Below are 21,847 nucleotides of genomic sequence, written 5' to 3'. Positions count from 1 at the left end.
GAAAGAAGAAGGGTGTGTACGATTGCATTATTTTAGTAATGCACACATTTTCACCTGGTGCTATATGATGTTGTTCAGTGATAGTAGTCAATATATTTTAAGAAATGTTGCAAGAGGTGTAAGGTGTGTCTAATGAATTACCACACTGCGTTATTCACGTTTGCTTTGTTACAGTTATGCCAAAAATGTTTTCTAATCACTGCTTTGGTGGTCAGTCACCCCACAAAAATAAAACAGCATCTTGCTGGGGCATTTCAAGCGGAGTCTGACCATACAGTCCAAACCTTTTTGTATACTTATGCTGTTTTAAATAATAAACAAGTCATTATTCTTATCTGATATACATTAAAAGGGCAGATTTTGTTTGTATGTTTCTTTATTCCAGTAAAATCAATAGCAAGGACATTTTCAGCAGCTACTAATAAACAACAAATATAAAAAATATACATAAAAAATATTACTGACAATTATGTGGATCAAGCAGTCTAACACAACATTTGGAGTTGGGTTGAATTACTTATAATTCCTGATTTTATAGTGAATTATGCAGTTACTGGATATGTGCAGCATAAACAACAGGTATCAAACTGTCATTAACCTTCAAGCATCTGTTTATGTTGATGTTAGTGTCCATTTGTTTAACCCTCAGAGAACTGCATGAATAGATATTCAGATCTCTTGTCACTGAAACTTGGCACAAAATTAATCTGCAGGATTTCAGAGAAGCCCTCAGACAAACTTGGTGGCACAAACTTGTTCCTATTGAGATCAAGAGAAAGAGCCACAACACTCAAATAAACCGCTTCTTGATGAGTAAATTATAATTTAAACTTTTCCCTTAACACAAAAGTTTGGTAAAAGTTCCTCTGAAATACATTTAGCTTATTGCCACACACTTACTTGTAGCTGTGGATAACCATGTCATTCACATGAACATGCTTGGTGGTGGAAGGAGCCATCTCACGAAACTAAAGACAGAAAAATGAAAGCAAATTAAACATACTGTAACCACTAAACACCCCAGAAAATGCATGATGAGATGTTTTCTTTAAATCCTACAGATGAATTACAGTACAGACAGATACCCTATTGTTATGCTTTGCTTGTTCCAGAGTTGCTGTGAAATTGAAGCATCGGCAGGGAACTCCGGCCTTTTGACTGACATCGATATATCTGTGATATGAGAATAAAAGAAAGCCCATAAATTGCACACTATACCATAGACTGTTTTAGATAAACATATAAACAATTAAAATTATGCATGAGCTTTTGCTTTGGTACCTTTTTCTAGACTCAAGATCAGGATTTGTGTTGTCTACAGCTACACTTTTGCCTTCTTTAAGAGCCCGCTCGCAAGCTGACACGCACTGCTGCCAGGAACCGAGTGTGTCCTATGGATAACAGGCAGAGATAACCTATTCACATGTGTATATAAATTATGCACATTTATGTGTGTGACCTATACATTTATATACATAATACAATATATATATATATACACACAACTAAACACTCACCCTGTTCACATAACCATAGCCTTTTGGAATGACATGTGTTTGGAAAAATGTCGACTTCCCCGCTGCAAAATGGGAAAAGGGGGGCGACATAATTAAAACTTTTACTTGGAAGAAAGTCAAACTGAGACACATCGCATAAGCACTCACATCCGGGGAATCCCACTGCAACAATGACTTCCTGTTTGGTAGATGTGAGGGAGGCGTCAGGTGGATCGTAAAGACGATTATTAGAGTCCAATTTTCTCTGGAAAATAGTATGTAAACACAGAACATAAATTACTTAGTTTGTGAAGTAGACACATTAAAAAAAGTTAAATAAACTGTATTAATATTTAAGACAATTAGTTTACAGGGTCAAAGGTTGGCATGTTGAATGGAGCAGGTTTCCAGCCCAAGAAAAATTCCTCTGGGGTGTGAAACTGAAGACCAATATTGAGGGCAAACTAGAAGCATAAACAAAAAAAAATACTCTTTTAACAAATAGCAAAACTGTATGTAAACTTTGATTATTTAACTTGGATAAATCGTTGCACTCACAATGCAAAGGTTGTGGGTTTGACTCCCAGGGAACACACATGAAAATTAAAGTAAAGTTCCCCCTTGTGGCCAAGTAATGATATTAAAATAGTAAATGTACTATTGAAGTGAGTCACTTTTAAAACTATCATTCATTTAATATGCAATGTGTAATAAAAACCGTAGGGAGTTGATTTGATTACCAGTCTGTCACTGCAGGAAAAGTCTTTCTTCTTTTTTCCCGGAGCCCAGTTTGCAGGGCGACCTGCTGCATCTGGGATAATAAGGGACAACCATTATTGATGTAAACCAGGTACGAGCTTTAAGAAACTGTCAAACCATTCAACTGAGGAGTAAATCACAACCACATAAGACAACCAACAATGCAAATATATTGTTTGATATAGCTCACCTCCAACGTACAAGCTTTGTGACATGTCTATAGTAATCCCCCCATTCGCCTGCAATAACAAAACAGCATCTTTATATACGCAGTTTGACTAAATACATTGTGCTTGTTGTACAAATTTAGTGTCACAAGAATATAGTGATTCACCTTCTCACACAAATGTTCCCACATCCCAACCACAGGCTTTCTGTAAATACCCGGAGCAGTGGAAACAAAAACCTGCAAAAACAAAGAAACTGTTTTCACAATAAGCGACTTTGGATACAATGCAAAGAAGGGCTGGGACAGCATTAGTCTATGTTGACAATGTACTGTAAACTGGCATTGAAAATGAAATATTATGTTTAAATGACTTTAACCTGGACAGGCAGCTGCAGTGTTTGTAGAATATCCTCTACTTTTGATTTAAACACGTCTGGTTTGAGTTTGCCTCGAGCAATGCCCATCTGATTGGTGAAAAACACCACCTACAACAGACACATGAGCAACAACAACAACTATACAGTTAGTAGCAATAATGACCAGTTAAATGGATTTTATTTATAAAAGGCGGGATGCACGATTTTTGAAAAACGCTTCGGAAAAGGGAGTCGGGCCGAGTACCAAAGCACACTTATGGCCAATCAGCAGTAAGGGGCGTGTCTATTAAACAAAATCATTGTCTGTGTTGCGTATGTGTGGGGCGGGTCTATCAATGAAGATTCTATTGGGGAAGGGTGTGTTTGTTTAGGTAATTTCAAATGTCAACATTGGCTTTCAGAGATCGTGCAGCCCGCCTTTACCCGAATATTTATTAAATAAATACATAAACAAACACAGATACTAATTTACTGTTATTTACAGTACAGGTCAAAAGTTTAAACTGAAATGTTTGAAATTTTTAAATTACTTTTGTAGATAAATATATGGTTGTGCGAAACATTATTAATTTTATTAGATTAAGTTACATTATATTTAAAAAAGTTTTTAATGAATATTAAAGAAAAAGCAGCCAATAAGAGAACAGAATTGCAACTTCTAGGCAAAAGGTAACAATACTGCAGAAGATAAAATAAAACTTGAATATTCATTTATTTTGGATGCTTTTAGTAACAACATTTGTTAAATTTGTGTTATTTCACAGTTGACATATTCTATGATGTGGAAACATATAAATAAAGAATAAATACGTTTTTCCAAACATTGAACAGTACTGCAGTAACACAACTTATCATTATTATGTTTGATAAGAGGGATCACAAAGTAATATGAAACATCACTCAAAATCGCAGTTTAGCATTCATTATTCACTGTGAGACCAAACGTGCCGCACAAGCCCTGAAAAGTGAAACCAAAATGTCTCAATCGCCCCCCCCAGTCACTGCTTCCACTATAGGTCATAAACCCCGCCTCCCCCATGTTATTCAATGGGACTTGAGACCAACTAAACAATTTAATTACACTTCAATTATCTTTTTTCCAAAGCTGGTTTCTGTCATTCACTGTAGTTTTATCACGCTGATGTAAATTCAAGTGTTTGTTTTTAAAATATGTTTGTTTTTAGTTAGTTTATTATTTAATGCTATAAAACGGTGGTGTCACATCATGATTGACAGCTTTGATAATCGCATTAAGAGAGCGAGGGTGGGACCTTAAAGATGCAGTTTGTATAATTTTCGCCGCTAGATGGCGCCAGATCAAACAATAACAATGATGTTGTTTACTGACGCTCTGAAGCAGCGTGGAATTATGGGATTTGTAGTCTTTAACTCAACCACTGATGGCCATCAATCAGACGCGAATGAGAAATCACGTAAGGTAATCAAGTCTTATAAATGTTGCGTTTGATGACATCGTTTATTTCATTATGTAAGTTTATATGTGATGTTCAAAACGAAATTGTTAGTCATATTGATATTACAGTATTAGTCCAAATTCGATGGTAAACACAGCACAGAATTAAGTTTTCAACTTACAATCTACAATGATTTTTGACATAATGTATTGACAGTACAAATCTTATTGTGAAGGGTCTTAAAATGACCATTTATATTGCTGTACAATACCTTTGATGTGCATATCGTCCGCGGGAAGACGCGCTGATTACAATCTACACACTAATGTTGTGATCAATATAGTAGCATACGTTTTTTGAAGGGTTACGAATCAAAACAACTCACCCATCGCGTAAAACACAAGCAGGATCAGAATCTCGGTCTAGTTAAATGTTGTGGTGAAGCTCTCTCCATCCAGATAATGCAACAAATTGATCCTCCCTTGTTTTGTTCCAAACTCTTCTTGGGTCGTTTGATTGGCCCGTACGCTTACAGGAGCTGACACAACCAGCGGCAGACGGTACAGAGATATCCATAAGTTCATAAGCAAGCGCGTAGCCCGACAGGCGCTATCGCATAGTTCCGCATTTGTCCACAACACTGGCTCGCTGCGTCCGAAAACTCAAGGCAGTGAGGACTTGTTGCCTCGCTGCCTCTTGAGGAAATGACTTCGGCCTCGGAGGCCTGAAGGCCACTCAGAGAAAGGCTTTCCGACGCACTTCAAAGGCAGCGTGTTTGAAATATAAACAGAGAGCGCCTTTGTGATAACTAATCACATATTTGAAAACTACAATACTAATTTCTCGCTAGAAATGCAATTAAAATGCTTAAAAAGTGAAAATATACGTTTATTTTCACTAAATTTGTGCTCCAGCTGATTCCTTGGCCGCCATTTTATTTGTTCGAGCTCGACCACTGTTGTCATGTCGTTTACGTCAGTAAAGGCGGTGACAAAGGGTCACATGGATATTAACGTCATTGACAGGAGACTGCACTGCCCCGTGTCAATGTTTTGAATGGAAATTTTCTCATGATTTACAAGTAGTTGAAAACATTACAGATATTGATAGTAATCAGCTGGACAAAATATATAACACTGGCCTAGTGGTTTTTGGACATTTTACTGCAAATATCTTACAAATTGCACCTTTAATTTCACGGCTTTACTTCCTGCACACTACTGCGCAGGACTGGTCCCGAAATCGCTACTGCGCATACTCAAGACCCAAGATGTCAGCGCCGTATAGGGACACTGGTGGCTTCACTTTTCACCAATGGAAGAGAGCGAACGGGCGTCGTCCATCTTTTTTTACAGTCTATGTGTGAGACCTGTTTCAGAATGTAACATAATAGATCCTGTGACATTGAAGTTAAATTTGATTAAAAAAGCACCTTAAATCCTTTCTTTAACAGGCTGGCAAGTCTTGGTTGTATTTCTGGAAAAAGAATCCTGGACAAGAAAAAAAAAAATATATCACGTGAAAGACAATTAAGAGCTCTAGACAGACTTCAGTCAAACTCACCTCCAGTCGTCTGGACTCGTGGGAAATACTTTTCCTGACTTTGTGGTGATAATACAGCCATCAATGTCAAACCCTGCGATCTGAATCACACAAAAGTAGCATTAAACACCACATATAAGGCAACAGCAATGTATACACTTCAGAAAAAATGAACTTTGACTAACTTTGGAGCTATCTGAAACCCCTGCAGCAGTAAAGAGCATGAGACTTCCAATCTGTTGCCAGTGACTACGAGAGCAGGTAGAAGATTGAGCATTCGGATTTGTTGATGGTGAGTTTGGTGTGATCTTGCTCTCTTTCTGAGCTAATGCTTGCAACTGCTTAAGCTTCTCCTCGGCTGAGATCTCCTCAACATCATCATCATCACCACGCCCTCGTTTTCTGTGAGGAGGATCATCTTCTGGGCTGTGTGCACGTTTTTTTACCTACATAAAAGAAGTCACAGAAAGTAAGGATTTAATATGAATTTAGCTCGAATAGCAAACAATAAAACTTTATGTCTTTGCATAAAGCACCCATATGGTTCTTAAACTTTCATGCACAAATACAATGACATTACTATAAATGTTTCAAATGTAAAAATATATTCAATAATATAATTCTTTGGAAGATGAAAATACAGAAAATATGTAGTACACACAAAAACAAAAAAAAAATATAAAAAATGCTTAAACGTCTTAATTTAACTATGGCCTAGTACTTGCCTTAGGTAAGCATTGTCTGTGAAACCAGGCCTTTGTGTTATGAAGAAAACCCTTTTTTAAAAAGAACCTTTCGTCCGATTCCCAATTTATATTTCCTCTGGTGTGTATCAGTATAGTTAACGATGTGCAAAAAGGTACAAACCCCAAAGTAAACAATGACGCGAGTTATAATTTCCAACGTAAATCTCTTTTCTTGGACTATAATGGATTGTAGGCAACAGTTTACTTCCTAGGATTGGTGACATTATCATAATTCCTCCCGCTTCGACTCACGGGGTGTAAATTAGCTCCTGTTAGCATTGCATAGTGAGTGAATCTTTCGAACATGGTAAGGGGCGTCACATTTCCGCCTGACGTCAGAGGTTTTCAGGCCAATCAAAACGTAGAGATTATCTGGCCATTCAGGGACACAGAGCTTTTCAAATCAGTGCGTTACAGGAAGAGAGGGATATCTGGAGCTACAAAAATGTAGGGTATGTGGTAAATAATGTGTTTTTTAACCATAAACCACATGAACACATTGTATTACACCAAATACACAAAATAACATTGTTTTTAAGCAATGAAATAAGTGCCCTTTAATATTGTCAACACTGCAGTACATTACATTGGAAATATGTAATATGTACAGTATGTAGCAAATGAAGAACTTTGAACCTAGGCCCAAGGTTCAAAGTTCTTTCTTTGCTACATACTGTACATATTACCTATATAAAATGTAATGCAATGTATATTTCTTAAAACACACTCAGTAAACAGAATCAGTAAAAATGATGTTTTATGCATAATATAAAAACGTATATTCGTTATATTTGTAAACTAGTATCGTGTTAGCATCACAACGGTCATGGATCTGATTTCCAGGAACACACATACTTTAAAAATAATAAATGTAGGCTATATAGATCAAAATGCAAAGACGTAAACATAAACACATGAGCCTGGATGATGTACCTTTTTTTGGGATTGAGTAAAATAATCCTGGATGTTTTTCCTGGGACCTGACCTCCGGGTCTCCATTGTTTCACCAGTGTCTATGCTTACATTTACTGCTCTCCCCTCATCCTTAGGAGAATGAGAGTTGCTGTCTGAAATGTCAGCAAACTCTACAGTAAATGGGTGAGACTGATTAACCAGGAAGAGTTTGCAACCTGACGTCAGACATGCAGATTGGCCCCTTCCCAAACACTGACCATCTAAGGAAGATGGGTTGGGCCCTAACTGTGGAAAAACAGGCTTGCATTTATAAATACTTCATCACATATTTATGTTCCCATTAAAAACGATTTGTCATTGTCAGGTGTGAGATCCTGATTTTTTACCTGTGTAACAAGGACTTCTTGTTTTGCATAGTTGGCCACAAGTTTGACTGTGAATAAAAATGCTTCAGTAAGTCTATATAAACATGCACAAACATAACACGTAACGTTATTTACTTGTCTGATTGACTATGATTGGTTTATTGTGATCTAATTGTATTGACTATGATTGGTTTATCGTGATCTAATTGTATGACTCACCCTGATGCCTTGAGCACTTCTTGTCTGTAATTTTAAACTCAGGACCTCGACCAAATATAAGCGCTCGACCATCACCCAACTCCACCCGATCTCCGGAGACATCATTCACTAAAGTGCACTGCATCTTCATTCCCAGGTGAGTAGTACAGCTGAATTACAAGATATCGTAACAATGTTAACTACATTGCAAGCTATTACTTAAGAAGTCGATGTTGAGAACGCTGAACTGTCTGCGCACTCTTTGTGAATTAAGTAACGTTTGCAGTTAAACGTTTTTCTATGTTTCCGCAGGGACACGATTGTTTTTAATAAACTAAACAGACAAAAATAACAAAATTACTTACCGATCGATTGAAAACTTACATTATTTTAACTTTCTCCCTCTCTGCGTTTGTTTGGGTTTCTCGGGTCCGACACGAACGTGTTTCCGATGCAGAACAAAGAGCCTGTTGTTTAGTTCCGACGTCAGTTAATCCATTCTAGAAACTTTTTGTATAAAGCCTTTTTGACGATTTAAACTAAAGTAAATTATCCTAAATAAAACTGGACTACCTATCAGTTTTTAAGATCCCGGAAATAAAACACGACAACGCAGTTCACTTATTTTTGACATGTTTGTTTTTCTGTTTCAATTTTGATAACTGAAAAATCTGTTTAAAAACATAAAATACCATGGAATAACCATGCCTCAGTGTTTTCATCAGCACACTATTTTGTCTTTACAGTGTTTAAAGATGGATATCCTAATGTGACATGATTAATGATGGTTTATTGACTAAACTACTATTATTATTGTTATTATTATGTAGCCAGTAATTGTTTAGTTTAAATCCTAAAATGTCTTTGTCTCAAAGCTAGGTCTGACAAAACATTTCTTTTGTTTGTTTTGGAATGAGGGTGTATTTTTTGGTGTGATGATTGTGGGTGTGGCACGGTGAACAAACATTCCCACACTTAGACAGTGTGTTGACTTTTCTTAACATAGATAACAAAGGTGGGTCTGTTAAAGCAAAGAGTATAGAAGAACAAGAGAGGAAACTCAAAGAAGGTTCCATTGCATCACCAGCGCCCAGCAGCAGCCCCACGAATCCGCCATTTTGGAATGAAAGCGAATCGTGAGTCAACTAGAAGTAATGGCAATATCAGCTTCTTTGTACATTAAAGGATCAAATTCAAACTGAATGATGATTACACAGAATAACATACAATCAGACCAGTGATCATTAATCCCTTTTTACAGCTTGTTTTCAGATATTTAGACAAGTCTTCCACTCCCTGCTGAAAAAAACAGCTTAAACCAGCCTAAGCTGGTTGGCTGGTTTTAGCTGGTTTAAGATGGAAATAGCTGGTTTTAGCTGGTCTCCCAGCCTGGTCAAGGTGGTCTCCCAGGCTGGCCAGGATGGTCAAGCTGGTCTCCCAGGCTGGTCAAGCAGGTCTCCCAGGCTGGTCAAGCAGGTCTCCCAGGCTGGCCAGGCTGGTCAAACTGGTCTCCCAGGCTGGTCAAACTGGTCTCCCAGGCTGGCCAGGCTGGTCAAACTGGTCTCCCAGCCTGGCCAGGCTGGTATTACGGCTGGTCAAGCTGGTCTCCCAGCCTGGTCAAGGTGGTCCCCCAGGCTGGCCAGGCTGGTCAAGCTGGTCTCCCAGCCTGGCCAGGCTGGTATTATGGCTGTTCAAGCTGGTCTCCCAGCCTGGTCAAGCTGGTCTCCCAGCCTGGCCAGGCTGGTATTATGGCTGGTCAAGCTGGTCTCCCAGTCTGGCTGGTCAAGCTGGTCTCCTAGCCTGGCCAGCTTAAACCAGCTAAGACAAGCCAGCCTGACCACCAAGCAGGCATGACCAACCTTCAACATTGAAATTTGGTTGAAATAACCTCAGTTGTTTTTTCAACATTGATACAATGTTGAAACAACGGTGAATGGTAAACGATTGCAAAAGGTTAATACAATGCTTAAAAATCAACGTTGAAATTTGGTTGAAATAATGCCAGTACGGTGAATGGTAAACGGTTGTTTTATGACATTTTTATTTGTGAATCCTTTAGATAAAAATTTAAAAACTCATTTAATGAAAATACTTATATTTTTAAAATTTAACAAAAGTAATTGATCAAGTTAAAAATATATTAGACACATGCAAATAAATCATCTTTGTATCTTTATTTTTCCCTTTCAAAACAAGTGACTTTTTGGTAAATATTTTTCTAGGTTGCTCATATTATATAATGTTTAAGAAGCTAAAAATATTTTATTTATACTATTTGATTGATTTTAACACTGGTGGGGCATGTTATTTCCATATGAATTCAGGAGATGGATTAGGCTGGATAATTTTTTTCTAAGCATTATTATGGTTGTTTTATTTGTATTATATTTTCATCACAATGTCTAAAATACAACGTTTAAAATATACATTTTAAGAATACCAATAATAATATAATAACATCCAACCTTTTATCGGCTTTCTTTACGGTGCCACAGACAGGTCCCTCAGCCTTTTGTAAGCAAAACATGCCCATGCGGGCCCACTGTGGGGTATACTGTGGGACAGTGTGGGCAGGGCAAACTCACACCACATCCCAAATGGGCCCCCAAATTATCATTGGTTGTTATTATCTTAGCAGATAATTTTCTTTTGATGTTTGTTGTTGTTGTTAAATTTAAAAACCAGTTACTACACTTTTATTATAATAAAACCATATTTTTATTTTTTTTAAGCTCTGTCCATTTAGAACAAAATGTGCATGCATGCTTATGAAATAATTGAACCCACCCCCGGGTGAAGATCTAAAAAGCTATGTTTTAAAAGCACAATATTTCTGTTTATTTTAATACAAGAAATATTTATTGTTCTAATTTTCAGTTCTGTCTGGACGTGGGACATCTTTTTACCATCTTTATTGTTTTTTTTTTTTTACATGTTGTCTTTTGTTATGTGTTAATAGCTATGGTTATTAGTCATGTTCGACTTCATGCAGCACTGCGAGAACCGACATCATACGTTGATGACGTCAATGTATCGCGAGAGCGAGTCAAGAAATTACACTCTCGCGGTACATTGACGTTATCAACCTGTCAGCGCAGCAAGAAGTCGAACACACGTATTTGCGGGCGCGCGCCTCCGTCCTCGTGAGTTCAAAGTGGATTTTAACCGTTTACCTCAGACGACAGTTTTCATTTCTATGGCATATTCTAAGGTAAGTTTTTATTAATTCCTGGTTAAGTCATTAAAATAAGTTCACAGTTATGTTTGTTTTGTTTTTAGTAACAGTTAATTCGATATGACTAAAATATTCTGAACTTTAATGTTGACTGTTGATGCAGTGGTTTGACTGAGCTCGTGACGCATCTGAGCTAACGTTAGTGTAGTGCAGATCTTTTATTTGCCTTTACCTTCTATAAAAATGTGTTATCCTCGTTCTTCAAATTTATTTGACATTGTTTAGTTAATTATAACGCAAGTTATTTCAATGTAGGGTTTGACGCGTAAATGTAAGGTTATTTAACTTACAGTACGGGCACACAGTTTACAGTAGCCTGTTAAAACGGTTAAGAATTTAAACAGAAGCCATCAATTCTGGATTAATAACTATTGTATATTTATGTTCACTTTTCTTTACAGGCCATTTTCTTGTTGTGTTTTGATGTTTTCCATTGGCTGAAGAGTAAGTATTACTTTGTGTTTATATTTGCATCCAAAACTGCAAAAAAAAGTGCTCAAAAAGTGCATATCTGGTTTATTATTGTCATTAGGAAAATATAAGAAAATCATTTAAGATACAATGGTTATTGTTCAGCACAGCAATTCATTTCTTTTGTATGTCACTATTCCTTCTACAGTATGTAGGCTTACATATTTCAAACCCTTTGTTTTCAATAGACAGAGACAAAAGTTAATTCATAGTTCAGAGTGGATGTTGACACAAGTTTAAGAGAGGCTTCAAATTGACATATAAAATTGGTCTTTGTGGTGGTGTACATAACAGCATTTTTAGTATCTTTATGTATTATGGTTTTAATCATAATTTTTTTAATGATGGCTATGTCCATGAGCTACCACCCACCATTGTAACGCACCACCAAGCTAGCATTTTGTAATAGAAATCAATAATTTACAATTTATTTTTAAAGCATCTCCCCTACAACATTACAATGCATTTAGTATTTGTTTTGTATTCAGATCAAATTCTACTAATCATAATAACTAAGATGCAGTGTTTTGTATTTCACAATTTATATTTTCTTTTGAAAAGGGGCCATGACTTGTTTTTTATTGTAGGCAGATTACCATGCAATTTGAAGAAGTGTGATAAAATACACAGAGGTGAAGTCATGTGTCTTTCCAGATGCCCAAATCTGTACCGCTCAAAAAGTAATGAAGTGACAGTGTACCATGAGAAAAAATTTAAACATTCTTTATTTCTTTCAAAGTTGTACTTGGGCCACAGTTTTTTGTATTTCTAACCAAAACATACATTTATGATTGTATACTAATGAAATATGTTTTTCTTTTTCTGAACTTTATCAAATGCAATGATAGCTAAGATGAGCCTGAAGAGGAGATTTGGGAAGTCTTTGCTTTGCCAGATCACCTGTGGTAAGTTTGTAAAACATATATTAAAAATAGGACCAGAACATCTCCTAATCAAATTTTTTTTGATCAGGCCGAGATGTTTTCTAACAAGATGCCTTGTTGGTCTGGGCGAGTTTGAAGTCTCTCATAGACAGTCCAGAAGGTCTGGAGTCCATCTTAGCTTTTATTGGTAAGTGACTGCACAAAAGGCTGTTTGACCCACACGTAAAGCAACCAGTCAATGTTTGCTCTCTTCAGCATCTCTTGGGGGGGGGTTAAATTATTTTACTTTACTCAGTACTTATGCTGCGTTCCAGGCAACCGGTAACCCGTAACTCACGACTTCAAAACCACGACTCACGACTCTGAACTGGGAGTACATCGATCTAGTACGAGTTCACGGGTGGGAAGTCACGGGTTTGACTGCCGTTCCAGTGCACTTTCACCGGTAGAAGGTTGTAAAAACACGAGTTACAGGCTGCCTGGAACGCATAGGGTCGTGAGTCGTGGTTTTGAAGTCGTAACTCACGGGTTTAAAAACCTGCCTGGAACGCACCATTAGTTGAAGCACCTTTTGAAGTAGCAGTTACAGCCTCAGGTCTTTTTGGGTATGACACAGCAATCTTTGCAACTCCTGGATTGATTTGTAACCAAAGCGATCAGAAGCACCATTCACTTCTATAGTATTCTTTTAGCCTACTATGGAAGTCAATGGTGCTTCCGGTCAGTTTGGTTACAAACATTCCTCAAAATATCTTCATATGTTTATGCGAACCCATCAGCAACCATCAAGAGAAATTGGAGGTAGCTGAGCTAAATTGCAGATATTGATGCAAATGATCTGAATATGTATAATGTAAATATAATATTGCAGTTTTCTTTTTTCATACATTTGCAGAAGTTTCTAAAATTCAGTTTTTACTTTGTCATGGGGTATGTATTGAAGATTTTTGAGGAAAATATCTAAACAATTACAGTATCATGCAACCACCTTAAAATTTAAATGTGAAAGGGGTCTACCCTGAATACTTTCTGAATGCACTGTAGGTGATCTTGATTGAAGCTTATTGTCACCTTTGTAAACACAACAGCTTTCTTCCTTCATCAGATGGCTATGCTATGTTTCTAGACAGACTATTAAAGAACACACACACATCCTGATGTGCAATAAGATTTTTTTATACATGGGCTAAAAATACATCATTTTTGGAAAATGAAATAACTTTGTTTTCTCTTTAGATGCTGTCATCAGGTTTTAAGTACAGTATGAGCCAGAATGGAAGGGTGTTGGTGGCCATAAGAAGACAGTGAGCTAAACCTACAACAAAATTCATATTTGCAGTTTTCCTGGAATATTTGTTTCTATTCAGATGAATAAAATTACTTTTAAATATTATTTTGTTTTCATATTTTATGTTTTTATTCTGTATTTGGAATATTCCACTTCTGCACTACTAACTGGAAACCTAACTGTTGGAAAGAAAGATCAATTTTAACAGCTGCTTTTATGTTTATTTAGAAAGGGTAGGCACATGCCATCATTCAAATTCAAACTACTTAAGGTGTTTAGTTTTATGGATGGGGTTGTACTGTAGGTAATGAGCAGCAAATTTCATTCTTGTAATAATTACACTAAAAACATGATATGTACAGCAAATCATTTGGTGAGTACTGAAATGTTAAGTAAAAATCTATATTTAGTGTTAAAAAGTGTGTTAAAACTGCGTCGCGATATCAACCTTGATTCACCTTTATTGAAAGTGTGACGTTGAAACAACATTGAAATGTTGTGAAATCAACATTGAAACAACGTTGTGAAGTCAACTTTGATTCACTTTGCAAAACCAAAAGGTAATTCAACGTTGATTCAACGTTGGTACCTGACGTTGATTCAACGTTGAAATGCCGGCTGAGAAGCTAAGACCAGCCTAAACCAGCTAAAACCAGCCTGGCCAGCTAAGACCAGCTTAAACCAGCTAAAATCAACCTGGCCAACTAAGACCAGCTAAAACCAGCCTGGCCAGCTTTAACCAGCCTGGCCAGCTTAAACCAGCCTGACCAGCTAAAACCAGCCTGACCAGCTAAGACCAGCCACCCGACCAGCTAAAACCAGCTTAAACCAGCTAAGACCATCTTAAACCAGCCTGGCCAGCTTAAACCAGCTAAAACCAGCCTGACCAGCTAAAGCCAGCCTGACCAGCTAAGACCAGCCATCCTGACCAGCCAAGACCAGCCTGACCAGCTAAAACCAGCCTGACCAGCTACAAAAAGTCGCCAAAACCCCTCTTAAACCAGCATGATACACCAGCTATGACCAGGCTGGGAGACCAGCTAAAACCAGCTTGACCAGCTTAAGCTGGTTTTAGCTGTTTTTTTCAGCAGGGTTTAGGCTAATTTTACATATACCGACATAAACTCATCCACACATTATATTTTGGCTCCATATACATACACATATACACACTTTTGAATTGCTCGAAATGGATTAAGTAAAAAAGAAAACAAAGCCAATGTCTAAAAGTGGCAATTATACTGTAGGATAACAGACAGAACAATGCATCATGTTCTATAAGATTATAGGCCTAATGTTTGTAGCGGGATCCAGGGGATTAATATGTACAAAATATATTTCCTAGTGGAGTTGGTAACTAATAATAGTAGTAAATGTGTAAAGTAGCATAAAATAGAATTACATAATAAAGCAAGAAAAAATACCTCAAATGTGTATCTATTTAATGATTGGATTCCACAACTGATAACAACAACAAATCAACACACATACAAGACAATACAGCGTTCCGTGTAGGTGTTGCAAGTGGACAAAATTTTAATTTAAGAAACTTACTATTGCGCTTCTGATTTGGCTGTGAGATTCGCTGAGAATGAATTGGCTGTGAGAATTTTCATTCCAAAATGGCGGCCGCGCTACTGAAGCGCCACCTAGTGACTGATGCCAAAAACGAAGGAGAGTTTCCCCTCTTGTACTTCTATACTCTTTGGTTAAAGTAAGCATGGTAAAGACAAGTAAAATTAAAAATTAGAAAGTGTGGTAACAGAATTTGTATTTGTTCATGAATATTTAGACATGTTTCTGAGACTATATTCAGTTTTTATACCGCATATTTAAGTAGAATATAGGCTAATTAAAAATGCATTTGTTCTGTATTAAAAATATTTTCTGTCTTTGTGTAGAAAACTCAGCCTGGGCAATTGCAAAAACTCTGGTTGGACAAATCAAATAGTTAGCATCTGCAAAACTAAGAGTGAAAAACTCTTTTTGACCAACTAAAGCATCATGACGCGTGAAGATGACTACTGCACCATCATGACTGGTCTAAGTGAGCTTGACCTTCAAGGAAAAGCAATCCCTAGTGATCTTGTGCTAATCGGTTCTGATGCCTTTCCACTTGCCATGAATCCAAGAGGTCAAGTTCTGATTGCTGCATCTCGTTACGGTCAGGGACGTGTGGTGGTGTTGGGACACGAAGATTACTTGACCCGTTTCCCCAGCATGATAGCGAATGCCCTGATGTGGCTCATGCCATGTACCGGTGATGCCAGCATTGTAGGGATTCAGAAGAATTTAGGTCCAGTAGCTAACAACTTCAGCAATTCGCCTATCATCACAGAGCTTGGAGATTTTCGGGAGGGATTGGCTGTATATATCACAGATGCTTACAGCGTTGATGCTTGTGCAAAGGATTTGATTGCTTTTGTCAAAGCTGGTGGTGGTTTGATTATTGCTGGCCAAGCATGGAACTGGGCTAAGGCTAATCCAAAGGAGGATGTTTTTCTGAACTTCCCCGGAAACAAGGTGTGCAGCGTTTCAGGAATCTACTTTTCGGAACACCAGGGAGAACTTGGCCTGATTCCTGTGCCTTCTAAAATACCTTCTAGTTGGCTTGCTGTATCGTAAGTTCAGCAGACATTTTAGCTTTGAAATACTTATTTACACATTTGTCAAACTATTTCTAATAACAGTTTTATTGTTTGTTTCAGAATCGTCAAGGATTTTAAGAATGACCTAGAATTCCTGCTGAAAGGTGTGCCTCAGTTCGACATACAATGCGGGGCTGTGGCTTCTGAGCTGATGGTGCATGGGCTATTAGCATTTCCTATTGCAGTCACTCCACAAGGAAGAGTATTCATTGCCGGCGCATACTATGGACAAGGACGGGTAATTGTGGTAACCCACGAAGGCTACCTGGGCCGTGAAGCTCTGTCCACTTTCCTGATTAATGCAATCAACTGGCTGGATGAGGGGCGTAAAGGCGTTATTGGGATTAATCCCAAACTCGCAGGAGCCCAAAAGATCCTCAGCAAATCCGGTCTGAACTGCCAGTTAACTAACTTCAAAAAAGATCTCAGTGTCCACGTCTGCACTTCCTACAGTGATGCCGAGTGTGAAAAGATCCAAGAATTTGTTGCTGAAGGTAGTGGTCTTCTGATCGGAGGTCATGCCTGGAATTGGGCCCAGAAAAACCCTGGCCGCAATGTGATGAATGAATACCCAGGAAATCGCATTCTTAACAAGATGGGACTGAGTATTTTGACCAGCACTGTTAATGGAGGATTATACAAAGCCCCAGACATCAATCAGGGCTTTAAAGATGTGTACCACTTTCGTAAAGTACTGAGACAGTTTGGGAAGCATGTAACCAAGGGGCAAAAACTTACTCCTCAATTAGAGGGTTCCCTGAAACAACTTGGCAATGATTGTACCAAATACATTCGTATGCGTAGACATGACTGTGCTTCTTATAATTCAATGGTAACTCATTTTACCGACATGGTGAAGGAGATCGGTGTTCCACAGGTGTGTAGTAAGTGCCCCATTAAAACTCCCAAAGACTACCTGATGCTTCACATTGGGTCTGAACTTTACAAAGTCTTGCCTGACCCTAATGCCCTCCTGCCATACATCATTAAGGATATACCTAACCTTCCCACTGTGACTGATGCAAGAGTTCGTATCAGTGCCGACACTGGTGGTATGAAAGTTTTCTTTTTTTAATTTGCAAGTAGGTGAGGACTTGTTACACACAAGATTTGTTATCGCGTATTTAACAGCACATTACTTGTTGTTTCAGGCGCTGAAGCATGGATAAGCACAGGCTTGTATCTTTCTTTTGGTATGAGGACACAGATGGTAATACCTCCAGAGCTCATTGGGAAAAACTGGAAGGTAATCCAATTCACACCCTCAAGGACATTATTTTGATGTGTCTAGTGAATACCATATATTGGCAATTTTTGTTAACTTGCATTAGACACTTAATCACACATTAATGGGATAATTGACAGTATGTTTCCAACTGTCTGTAGGTCCAGATCGGTTGCCAGACAGATAACATTGGGGCTGCAGATGTTTTGAGACGGGCTCCTGTGGTCCATGAGCGATTCCCCTTGAACAAAAATATAGTCCCGATCAGTAATCTGTGGGGAGGGCTCATCTACCTAATTGCACCTCCCAAAACCAAAGTGGATGGGGTGGAAATTGTGGTGCAGACTGCAGTAAAAGCTCCATACTTCAAGTCTGGTAAGAATATTAAAGGACAAGTTCGGTATTTTAGACTTAAAGCCCTGTTTTCAGATTGTTTATGGTGAAATAGAATGGTTTTGACTGAAATTTCGACATTTCCGGCTGTCCTGAGAATTTTCGGATGTTTGTGTTTCACCTCACACCTCTACAATGGGTTTAATGGTGCACTGGAACAATCCTTCCTAAAATGCATTAAACTTTCGTTTACAAAGACGTGAAACTCACCGAGTGGTCAGGGGTGTTCACTGATATGCTCACACAAAAATCGCTGCAAAAGATGCTTTCCAACAGCTGTTTTAGCATTCGTTGTTAACTTGTGGACCTATTTTCCCAAACGCCTCACACCCGTACATTCTTCCGCTTAGAGCTTGAATAATATACACTCCAGCCCAGGTGATGGCGCTAATCCGCCTTTGCCAATTGCAAGAATAGAAACAAAGTTCCCGGCGCGGAGTAATACCGTACCTCACAGCACATCTAATAAATGTCAATGGAGTTGGTAAAAACTACGATAAAACCTGTTGGAATGCGTCTTTTGGAGCGATTTTTGTGTGAGCATACCAGTGAACACCCCTGACCACTCGGTGAGTTTCACGTCTTTGTAAACGAAAGTTTAATGCATTTTAGGAAGGATTGTTCCAGTGCACCATTAAACCCATTGTAGAGGTCTGAGCTGAAACACAAACACGCGAAAATTCTCAGGGCAGCCGAAAATGTCGAAATTTCAGTCAAAACCATTCTATTTCACCATAAACAATCTGAAAACAGGGCTTTAAGTCTAAAATACCGAACTTGTCCTTTAAATCAATAATCAAAATGAACATCACAGTGAGATTTTAAACTTAAGATTCATATTCAGAAGATGTAAATCAGTGAAATGTGTTTTAAAACCAAGTGAAAGAGTGTAGTAAAGTTTGGAAAGCTGACTGGCTTTATCTTCTTCTTCAGGAGAGACCAGTGTAGCTGACTGGGTCGGTGGGATCCGTCAGGCCCCGGCCCCCTGGGCGGAGCTTGAGTTTGAGAATCTCATCATCACATTACATTCAGATGTGATAAGGAAGCTGGATCATCCTGATGAGGTGGCAAAACATTGGGATGCAATAATGAGAGGCATAGCTGACCTGGCAGCAATACCTCATAAGTTCCCCCGCAAGGAGCGATTCGTTGCAGATGTTCAGATCTCTGCCGGTATGAGATGCTATTAAATATTCACCCAAAAAGAGCATGCGGACATCATTTAGTTACTCTCACATCATTTTAATCCCGATTTGACTCTCTTCAGAAAACAATTAATTGAATATCCGGTTAGGTGGCTTTAATTAATGGCAGTCGACATGACTCAACTTAAGGTATAATGTTGACAGCAAAAATAATATCACTGATAACTTGTCATGTGTGCAAATTCAGAAAGGAACCTGAAATTCAAGTAATTTATGAGTAAAATCATGACACCTTTCTTGAATTGTTTGCGCTACATTAAAAAGCACAGGTAAATGACGTAAGATGTCAATGCAAGACAAGTGTCATTACATCCAACATGATTTTATTGTTAAATGGCAGAACTTTTACAGTTTTTATTAAATACTATCATGGTAGCTTACTTGGAAAATGAACATCATGCCACACCCACTTACTTTTTGCTTACATTCTTGGGTGTGTGACTCAGTAATTTATTGTCATTGTATTGACATCTGTCTAAACAGAAATACATTTAATAATCTTCTGTATTCTGATGAAGACATACTGTGAACAGTTTGGAGTAAAATACATTCATATTATTCTATCAGACATATCACAACACTCACTCCCCTTTTTTTACCCCAAGGCTTTATGCATGCTGGATATCCCGTCATGATTCAGTCTGGCTCCGCCCAAGGACTGATCAATCCAGAAGGTGCTCGTAAAAGTGGTATGTGGGGAGCTATACATGAGCTTGGTCACAACCAGCAGCGTGGAGTTTGGGAGTTTCCTCCACACACAACTGAGTGCACCTGCAACCTGTGGTCAGTGTATGTGCATGAGGAGGTGCTTGGTGTCAATAGGGCCACTGCTCACAAAGGCATGACCCTAGAAAGTCGCCAGGCTCGCGCCAGAGATTATGCCAAAGGTGGAAGAGATTTAAAAAAATGGACCATGTGGATAGCACTGGAGACTTATATGCAGGTAGGAACAGACTGCACAATGTTAGTTTTAACCAGTTAAACATGTTTTTCTATACATCACTACATTTTGGTAATTTAAAATTTGGCTACATAATTTTTTACAACAACTTATAATGTATTTTTTTTGTTTGAGCTTGTTAAAGCTGCAACCCATAACTTTTGCCGCTCTATTGCCAACTCTGTTTGAAACAAAATTTGCAGGTTACTAAATCTGCTCTTGCTCAATAACTGTTTTTCACTGTATTCATAATATTTCACTTAATATTTTTTAAGCTTCAAGGCAAATTTGGCTGGGATGCTTTCAAGAAGGTTTTTGCTGCCTATCATGTCATGACTGGAGTGCCCAAAACCAACCCAGGCAAGATGAATCTGTACGCTGAGACCTTCTCTAAGGTGGTGAACATGAATCTGTCATCTTTCTTCAAAGCCTGGGGTTGGCCGATCGAGCCCAGCACTGAACAGAAGATCTCTCATCTCCCCGAGTGGAGCGATCATCCTATGAAGCAATATGCATAAGACACCTGAGAGAGCTTTAATAATTACAGTCTGAAATCTGATTAAAATAAGATATAAGAGTAGATAATGGTTAATAGAGCTTCAAGGATGACAAAATGTTCGTATGGCCAAATCCAAAGACAAGTAAGCTATTCCAGGTCTCTTGTCCCAAAGTCAATGGGTTTTTGGTTAAACGCCTTAAATAAGATCTGTGGTTAACACAAGTTTACGATATATTTACATGTTTTATTTTTGACATTAAACACACCAGTTATACCCCAGTTTATAAAGTTTTACACGTTTTAAAAAGTGCAGTTGCCAAGTCGCTACATGAGACTGCAGACGTTGTAAATAGCACAATTTCAAATTGATCTATTATCCAAACTAGTTGTGTTTATTGTTAAAATTGTCTTGATGGGCAAACAGTGTAAATATTATAACCTTTTGTTGATCAGATGCAGAGCTTAGTTTTGTGATAATCTAAAGCCTATGGAAAAATCTCACTTATTGTGGAGGGCACCCATGTGTAGTTTACCTCTTGGGTTGGCTTACAAAAATATGTCATCCCTACAGCTCTCTGGGTTGTTTTCAATCACTGTATAATTTGTCTTTGTGAGCTTGGTGGTTTTCTTGGTTTTTAAACTTTAGATAAGTTTAGTTTATTTATTTTAACAGTCTTGGTTGTATCTCTACATTATCATAATTGATAATTTTCAGTCATGTGACCTACAAGGGAGGTTGAAATGGGTCTCCCCATATAAATAACCTCTCATTAGAAAAAAAATAATATCAACAAAAGAACAAAAACACACACACACATATATATATATATATATATATATATATATATATATTATACACACACCCTGTTCACATAAGCATATCCCTTTGGAATAGCGTGTATTTGGTAAATGTTGGGGGGTGACAACAATTACTTGGAAAAAAGTCAAACAGATTTTAAGGCACATCACATAAAAAACTCACATCCGAGGGAATCCCACTGCATCAATAACTTCCTGTTTAGTAGATGCAGGTGACGTTTCAGGTGAATCTTACTAAAATAGTTTGTAAAGTAGACC

General features: G+C 37.9%; 2 protein-coding genes and 1 long non-coding RNA gene across 4 annotated transcripts; 2 read left to right on the top strand and 1 right to left on the bottom strand.

Annotated features, from left to right (window-relative positions):
• Positions 1–358: 358 nt before the first annotated feature.
• On the bottom strand, positions 359–8,137 carry LOC135771334 (bifunctional polynucleotide phosphatase/kinase-like). Its single transcript, XM_065281532.2, has 17 exons — positions 8,004–8,137; positions 7,806–7,852; positions 7,438–7,704; positions 5,944–6,204; positions 5,780–5,859; positions 5,649–5,706; positions 2,802–2,909; positions 2,590–2,661; positions 2,446–2,494; positions 2,237–2,307; positions 1,868–1,960; positions 1,665–1,761; positions 1,518–1,579; positions 1,282–1,391; positions 1,086–1,173; positions 901–968; positions 359–759 (listed from the first exon to the last, which is right to left on the bottom strand). Exons 1-17 carry the CDS (start codon positions 8,131–8,133, stop codon positions 639–641), a joined length of 1,782 nt encoding a protein of 593 aa, XP_065137604.1. The 5' UTR covers positions 8,134–8,137; the 3' UTR covers positions 359–638.
• A 2,564-nt stretch (positions 8,138–10,701) lies between these two features.
• LOC135771332 (uncharacterized) lies at positions 10,702–14,811 on the top strand. Of its 2 annotated transcripts, XR_010542888.2 has the most exons (5): positions 10,702–11,193; positions 11,619–11,661; positions 12,537–12,593; positions 12,661–12,759; positions 13,809–14,811. It is a non-coding gene; the product is annotated as an uncharacterized lncRNA (long non-coding RNA). The 2 variants fall into 2 exon arrangements; XR_012337169.1 differs by having other exon boundaries at positions 12,661–14,811.
• Positions 14,812–15,858: 1,047 nt separating this feature from the next.
• LOC135771333 (TRPM8 channel-associated factor homolog) lies at positions 15,859–21,595 on the top strand. Its single transcript, XM_065281531.2, has 7 exons — positions 15,859–16,481; positions 16,569–17,560; positions 17,660–17,754; positions 17,895–18,108; positions 19,060–19,299; positions 19,937–20,274; positions 20,547–21,595. The coding sequence occupies exons 1-7, from the start codon at positions 15,865–15,867 to the stop codon at positions 20,787–20,789; spliced, it is 2,739 nt and encodes a 912-aa protein (XP_065137603.1). The 5' UTR covers positions 15,859–15,864; the 3' UTR covers positions 20,790–21,595.
• The last annotated feature ends 252 nt before the right edge of the window (positions 21,596–21,847 follow it).

The sequence above is a fragment of the Paramisgurnus dabryanus genome, chromosome 8, assembly GCF_030506205.2.
Source record: "Paramisgurnus dabryanus chromosome 8, PD_genome_1.1, whole genome shotgun sequence".
Lineage (NCBI taxonomy): Eukaryota > Metazoa > Chordata > Actinopteri > Cypriniformes > Cobitidae > Paramisgurnus > Paramisgurnus dabryanus.
The sequence above is the reverse complement of the archived record's forward strand: the minus strand, read 5'-3'. Positions and strand labels throughout refer to the sequence as shown.

Coding starts and splice junctions, on each gene's coding strand:
- LOC135771334 (XM_065281532.2), bottom strand. CDS start 8,133: ATGAAGATGCAGTGCACTTTAGTGAATGATGTCTCCGGAGATCGGGTG. Junction 1,961..2,236: donor TTTCCTGCAGTGACAGACTG/GTAATCAAATCA, acceptor TTATGCTTCTAG/TTTGCCCTCAATATTGGTCT. Junction 760..900: donor ATGGTTATCCACAGCTACAA/GTAAGTGTGTGG, acceptor TGATCTCAATAG/GAACAAGTTTGTGCCACCAA.
- LOC135771333 (XM_065281531.2), top strand. CDS start 15,865: ATGACGCGTGAAGATGACTACTGCACCATCATGACTGGTCTAAGTGAG. Junction 17,755..17,894: donor TCATTGGGAAAAACTGGAAG/GTAATCCAATTC, acceptor AACTGTCTGTAG/GTCCAGATCGGTTGCCAGAC. Junction 20,275..20,546: donor CACTGGAGACTTATATGCAG/GTAGGAACAGAC, acceptor ATATTTTTTAAG/CTTCAAGGCAAATTTGGCTG.